General features: G+C 47.9%; 1 protein-coding gene and 1 non-coding gene across 2 annotated transcripts in view; both read right to left on the reverse strand.

Moving 5' to 3' along the window:
- The window catches only part of Cd302 (CD302 molecule), a 33721-nt gene extending 30921 nt beyond the window's left edge, over positions 1 to 2800 (reverse strand). Inside the window, exon 1 of the mRNA NM_001013916.1 lies at positions 2504 to 2800. Within this exon, the coding sequence (NP_001013938.1) occupies positions 2504 to 2564 (61 nt within the window). The 5' untranslated portion in view covers positions 2565 to 2800. The remainder of the gene's footprint in view (positions 1 to 2503) is intronic.
- Positions 2801 to 3615: 815 nt separating this feature from the next.
- Positions 3616 to 3693, reverse strand: Mir6216 (microRNA 6216). Its single transcript, NR_106679.1, has one exon. It is a non-coding gene; the product is annotated as a microRNA 6216 (primary transcript).
- Between the last annotated feature and the right edge of the window lie 3675 nt (positions 3694 to 7368).

Genomic DNA, 7368 nt, shown 5'->3' on the forward strand with positions numbered 1-7368 from the left:
TTTTATCATAAAATAAAGTTTAAAGACACATCGAAATAAAGCGAAACTCTTCAAGGCAGCAAGGCTCCTTCGGTTAAAGAGCCTCTTCCGGGGAAGGTGAGTGGTGGGCTACAAAGCAGACCCTGGAGATAAAGCACTGAGACATAACCAAGAACGCAGGTGTTTGAGGAAGGCCTTGGGATATCACATGATATGGAAGATGGTAGGGGGAGGATAACCACACCAACAACAAGGGGGTAAGCAGCCTGTGTAGAAGAAACAGAAGGTTAGAGTTCCCACAAGGTCGGGGTAGAGAAACTCAGTGACAGCAGGGAGGGTAATGAGTTAACATCAGAGAGAAGGCAGGGGCACCGAAACCATCCCTTGCAGGTACCAGCCACTCAAAATCCGAGGCCTAGAAGCTGACCCACAGGATGCACAGGATGAGCACTCCTCTCATACCAGCCATGCAACTCCTCTCACACCAGCCGTGCACAATCCCTGACCCCGTAGTCCCAGGCACATGCATCCCGGTGAGCAAGGGCACTGTTACACAGAGGCTCTAGATCTGGAGAGGTGGCCCAGTGGGCACCAGCATGGGGATCTGTGCTTAGCTCCCCAACAGCACCCACAACAAACCAATCCAAACCAGAGAACCTCCGTACAGGTCTGCCATGGAAACCTTCGGAGGTTAAATGATGTCATAGCCATCGGGAATTTTGAGCTAAGATCCAAAACCAACAGGCTCACGTTTGCTAACATACTCCAACGTAATAGAGAAAAAAAATAAGCGCTGTTTCCACTTTAGCATTAAATGTACACTTTATGCTAGATTACTGGGGTTCTTTTTGTGTTGAGATCTTGCTGTTCAAGCTAACTCTAATTCGTGATGAGCTCTCGCCATCATGAATGTAAATGTGCTCAGTAAGTACAGCCAGTGGAGTGTATGCTCAGGACATCTTCTGCTGATACAATTACCTTTCACGTTTCACAGTAAGAGCGAGAGGAAGGAGACCAGGATTTCCCAGGCCCATGATAGGTACTAGAGACAGAGTTCTCGCTTGATACAACGGATCTATGAAGTACCGTCTCCACTTCACTGGAGGGCACAGACGGTGGATAACTAGTGTGGGAGGAGTTTGCTCGTTTTTACTGTAATCTTTAGAAAGTCTCCTGAGGGAGAGAAGTGGTCAGAGTGAATCCAGACACAGACTTACAAAAGAATAATCCTTCTCTCAGTGTTCAAAACAACCTCACAGGTGATACTAAAACCTAGAAAGTCATTCTCTTTCCAGATCGGCTAGGAATGTATTTTTCTTCCTTTTTTTAAACTGGTTATCATTGTGTGTGTGTGCATGCGTTTGTGCGTGCATGCCTACGTGCGTGCCTGTGGAGGGTAGAGGATAACTTAATGGCGTCTTTTCTTTCCTAGATTTATATGGTTACAGGGATTGAATGAACGAAGGTCATTTGCAAAACAAGCATATTTACCCATTGTGCAACTGTGTTACTCCATGGTGCAACAACAACAATAACAACAACAACAACAACAAAAAGTATTTAAAAAAATAGCCTGGGATGGTAGAAAGAGAGCTAAGAGGGAGTTCAGGCGTCCCAGATAACCAGGGAGTGCCTAAGGAGAACTCAGCGTTGTAAAACCGCACATCTTGCTTCTGCTCGAGAGGCATACATGCTGCACTACAGGAACCCAGGAAAAGAGCTTTGCAAGCTCTGAGCAGTTCACTGTGACTGGTCTCCACCACTCACCCAGGGCCTTTAAAATATCCCCCCCCCCCCGCTGTCAGCAGGTTTCATACAGAAATTTATTTCAAAATGCAGTGAAATCCAAGAGACAAAAATCTCTTGCATAATCTTGTTACTGAAGCCCACACAAGCATCCACTTAGTTCTTGTTTACTTTGCCCTTTCATTCTCGGAAAGGTTCGATTGGTAGTGTTTTTTTGGAAGGAAATCTCCCCCAGGGTTTCCCCATTTACGTATTTTTGGCATGCCCCCACAGAAAGCTTGTTTAAGGAAAAACACATGCTTTGGTGGAATTGTCTGTGTTCCTCGGGGGTCATTTTGCAAGTGACTAATTATGTCTAATTTTTCAGATGTCACTGTACACCAGCCGACTAAAAATGTCTCTAAATCGCAGTGTTTGTTCCAAGTCTGGCTTCTCCTCCCTCTTGATGCAGGGGTTATTTGGCTGAACTCTTTTCCTGTTTTAACAACTTGCCCACTAACCATGGGACAGGGCCTGTTTCCTCCCTCCACCCTCAGGCCTCACCCCGTCCCTGCTGCCACCTATTGAAGGGCTCTACCCTCTAGCTAGCTAACCTTCTTGGGGGTTCTGAGCTGAGGATGCAGATACGCTGGAAGTGGGATCCTCAGCTTTGGCCTTTGCCCCTGGTCTGGCTCTCGGAAGCCACCCAACCAGAGAGATGGGCGCAGGATGGTCTGAGGGGAAGGCATGCAGGAGAGGGGACTCTGCGCCCTCGCGGAGCGCTGCAGGGGCGGCTTACCAGCGAAGATGGCAGTGGCTAGGCTCAGCAGCACGAGCGAGGATAGCGCTGCGTGGGGCATGACTGCGAGGTGCTGTGCGGAGAGCGGGCCGGGGGCGGTGCTTGTCGGCCGCGCGGAGCTCCCAGCTCAGTCGCGACGCCTCCCACTCGAGGCGGGGGAGTGGAGCCCAGGGTCGCACTGCTTGGACGCTCAGATCCCCAAAGGGCTGGCAAGCCGCAGACTCCAACTTCTCTCCGTTAAAGATAAACTTTCCATTTGAACTGAAATAATCTCAGACTTTCTAAAATGTTGCAAAAGCACAATTTCCCGTAATCCTTGGGGCAGCTTCTCTAAATGTTAGCGTCTTACATAACATCAGTGCAAGGATCGGAACCAGGAACGAGCATTGGTGGAGCACTGCTTTGACTAACCCACAGCACTTGTGGCATTTGACAGTTATCTCTGTTCCAGGACCCAATCCAGGAACAAACAAGCACATCTGGGTTCCTCTGGTGTTTCTTCTCGGTAGAATTATTTGTGCCCTTTTGGCAGAGTCATACGGCAGGGACAAAGATTGATGGACTTTGGTTATTTGGTGAAGGTGGTGTCAGCAACCATAATTTCCCTTTTCACAATCTCTTCCCAGTGGACTATGTATCTTAGAAAATATTTCTCTACCACTAGTTACTGTAGCAAGAGTAAAGGAGACTAACGGGACTGGAAGCGCAAGTGAAAGGAAGGACTATGGGGTGGGACAACTGACCCTGCCTTTTGAAAAGGCCATCAAGAACATAATGCTATTGGGGGGGAGGGGGAGGGAGGGAGGGAAGGAGAGAGGAAGGGAGGGAGAGATGAATATTTTAATGGAGTTACCACCTTCCAAGAAGGAAAGAGGACAGACACCACCTAGCAAATAAAACCCCAGTACCAAGAACGGGTACTTCTTGAGTTGTGGCCAGTGGAATCTCATAAAGCCCCAAGAATTGCAGGTTATTGCCAGCAGTCTTGGCTATCTTCAGAACTTGTTGGCAAGCCCCTCTTCCTGAGGACACCACATAACTGAGTCAGATAAATGAGAGAAATCAAGGTGGCACTTTTTTCTCTACCAGTAAGTTAGCTTTCATGGCGCTGGAAAGTGCCTGCTATACACACAGATGCAGGAGGAAATACTTCTTTCTCCTCCTGCCTCTGTGTATCCAGCAAACACCTCAATCTCATCCAGATACGAACCATGCAAGGTACAGCAATGATGGGCCTAGCAAGCTATGCTTATTGCTACAAGAGTGGCATGAGTGTTACAAAAGTAACCAACCGCTCTACGATTGGATCTAAGGCCTGCGCCATACCATGCCTGGCACTGTGCCAAGGACCTGTGTTTAAGTAGATCATAGTCCCTAAGGGAGAACACAATGCTATTATTCTGCTAAACGAGCATAGACTTACTGCTTTGCCCATAGATGAGTGTATCTCCCAATCCTTACAGCTGATGGCAATTAATAGAGGCCTTCCACTGGTCGATAAGAATCCATGGAGGACTTGGCCCAAGGCGGGATTTGCATTATCACACTCCTTCCCTCAAGGTTCAGGTATCTTTGAGGAAGAAAGGTCAGAAAGATACTAAGAGTCAGAGTGGGTGGATAGCACCAAGGCATCTTGTGTTTTCCAGGCACAACCAGGCAGATGCACGTATGAATTCACAGACATTTTGACAGCATGCGAAAGCTCAACCCAGACAAAATCCCACCACTAAGGGGCTAGGTGGGCGCAGAATCTCACCTGTGGGCGAGGAGCTACTGGCATTTGATAGGGCTGAGAAGGGGAAAGTTCTCTTTAAAGATGTGTCCCCTAGTTGGTGGACCCCGATCTATGTCAGGCTTCACTCCCAAGAGCAGTAGGGCAACTCCAGTTGGGCTTTGATGGAGGGGTGAGAGAAAGAAAAGTACAAGTTGGGTGGAAAGGGAAGAGGGTGAAATGGATGGGTATGAGAGGAACTGGGTCAGGGGGAGTAAGTACAACTGTGGTGGTTTGAATGTGCTTGGCCCAGGGAGTAGCACTATTAGGTGTGGCCTTGTTGGAGAAAGTGTGCCACTTTGGGAGTGGGCTTGGAGACCCTCCTCCTAGATACTTGGAAGTCAGTTTGTCTCCTGTTTGCCTACAGAACAAAATGTAGAACTCTCAGCTCCTCCAGCACCATGCCTGTCTGGATACTGTTGTGCTTCCCGCCATGGTGTTAGTAGACTGAACCCCAGAACCTGTAAGCCAACCCCAATTAAATGTTGCCCTTTTTAAGAGTTGCCTTTGTTATGGTGTCTGTTCACAGCAATGAAAACCCTAACTTAGACAATAACCTAAACACATTGTATGAAATTCTCAAAGAACTAATGAAAGCTTTCTAAAGTCCCTTTCATTTGTCTGTGGTACGGCGACACATGCCATTCTGGACTCAAACTCATGGCTCTGTACTTCCCGAGTGCTGGCACTAGAGGCCAGTTCTTTAAACTATGCTTCTATAAATGATGCAACTATAACTTAACTAAGGGGGGGGGTTCCTAGAACTGGCAACAGGAACTAGAATAAGCAAAGCCCCTACGGTAAGCCTGTGTCATTGGTGTCATCTGGGGCTAGAGAGGTGGCTCAGCGGTTTAGAGCACTGACAGCTCTTCCAGAGATCCTGAGTTCAATTCCCAGCAACCACATGGTGGCCCACAATCATCTGTAATGGTGTTTCATGCCCTCTTTTCGTGTCTGAAGACAGCGGCAGAGTGCTCATATACATAAGATGAACAAAAAAAAAAAATAAGAAAGTCCCAACAATCTATGACTTACTAAAAAAGACCAAGTCAAACTTAATACAACGAAAACAAGGCAACAGGGCAGAGTTGAATGAGACTTCTTACTCCAGAAGATACGCAGATAGCAAAGAGCTTATGAAGAGATACTCTGTATCACATTATTAGAGGATTGCCAATGGAAGCAAGAACGGCTGGAATCCCGAAGAACAAAGACAAGTGCTTGGGAAGATGTGGAGCAGCAGTCCTCTGCTGGCCGGGACGCGTACAGAATGCATTGGACGGAAGGGACCTATAGCGGCACCATGAAGTGCTAGTGACGGTGTGGGCTGGTCTTTCCCTGCACTCCGGGCTCAGCCCCTTTGTCCAAGTGTCAAGACTTTACTCATTATTTATTTTCTGTCTTCATAAGCTGTCGATAATGTGTTCGTACACTAAACAAACACGGAAAGCAAAATTTTCCAAAAGCATTCTGTTTAGATACGGAAACTTCTTGATTCTGGGCTCTTTTGCCCACTAACTACACAGCAGATCTGTTGGATCGTGCAATTGACAAACTCCTCTTCACTGACACCTTTGCATATATTTATTAATGCGTGTTGTGGATTTGGCCTAGCGCTGGTTTTTATGTTCACTGGGTCCCCGAAATTGCGTGGGAATCTGCACTGAGGGAAAGACACGGAGGATCCCTACCCATGGTTGGTTTTGATTGGTAAATAAAGTTGCCGGCAGCCAATGGCTGGGCAGAGACAGAGGTGAGACTTTTAGGATTGGAGGCAAGGGACACAGAGTGGGGGAAGGATAGAGCCGCTGCCAGGAAAGGAAATAGAGCTCTCATGCCAGGCCGGGAGCTGCAGAAGAGAGCGTAGCAATCATGTAGGAGCCTGGGAAGAGCGGCCCCAGGGCTCCCCACCTCCAACTGGGTCTAGAGCAACAACGATGGAATATAGATTTTAATAAGTAATAACCCAGGAATATCAGAGGGGAGGTGTTAGCCACGGGGATGTTTGGGAGTGGCCCAGCCATTGAACTATTTAAGGCATATTAAAATATAAGGCTGTGTGTGTGTGTGTGTGTGTGTGTGTGTGTGTGTGTGTGTGTGTGTGTGCGCGCGCGCGCGCCTTTCATTGGGGAACCCAGAACATTGGGGTGGGTAGCGAGGAACTCGCGCCGTGCGCTGCTGCTGGGTGGATTTGAGTAGATATTAATTGGCGACTGCAACAAGTGTGGATTGGTTTATGTTCAACTAATTTTCAAAGGCATCTTAGACATAGGATAGAATTGACAATCTAATGAGTTGACCTAATTTAAGCTGTGACCTACTTCCGCTGGGGCTTCTGCTTTATCATTTGCACCAGAGAAAGGCATGCTCTCTCCTTAGGCAGCCCTGGTACACTCTGCCTCTTTTTCACGCTAAGACATGAGGTGTCGTTACTCACTGCCTCTGTGGGAGACCGCAACGTCTACTGAAACCCATCCCTCTGCATCTTCCTCTAATTATATGTCCCACCTTAATTCCGTCTCCACTTCTTTCCCCTCTGGCCTCGCTCCATCCCTCACCTCCATTTTCCCACAACCTTTTATTCTTGTCGGCCCCCATCCCTTTCTTCTGCTGCATCATTCACCCGGCTCTCAGCCTGAGTTTCTTTGACCTTCAGTCTCCCCCTCCCCCACCCCACCTTATTGCAACAACTAAGGGCAGCAAGAGAAAGTCCATTCTCCCCAAAATTGTCGTTACCTGTGCATCTGGGGCTCCATGAGCCTCTTCTGCAATCCTCTTCTTAGTCATCGTCCTCTCCCATCCCTCTTATTGTGTACGCCCAATCCACTCTCACTGTCACAGCAAGGCTTTGCCTTCTCATCAGATCCTCTTGCGTGCTGTTGAGCAAGAAAATGGAGGCCACTGACTACCCGCTAGAGACAAGCATCGTCAAATCCATATTTGCAGCTCTTCCTCTGCAGCCTCAGAGAGGAAGACTCGCTTCCTCATCTCAGGCAAGCCCAGTTCCTTTTTTTGTAAACTGAAAATCAACTCTCTTGTCTCATCTCCAAAACTGTCTTCCATCAGTAATCCCCCTCTACATCAGTTGTTTTAT

The sequence above is a fragment of the Rattus norvegicus genome, chromosome 3 (assembly GCF_036323735.1).
Source record: "Rattus norvegicus strain BN/NHsdMcwi chromosome 3, GRCr8, whole genome shotgun sequence".
Classification (NCBI taxonomy): domain Eukaryota; kingdom Metazoa; phylum Chordata; class Mammalia; order Rodentia; family Muridae; genus Rattus; species Rattus norvegicus.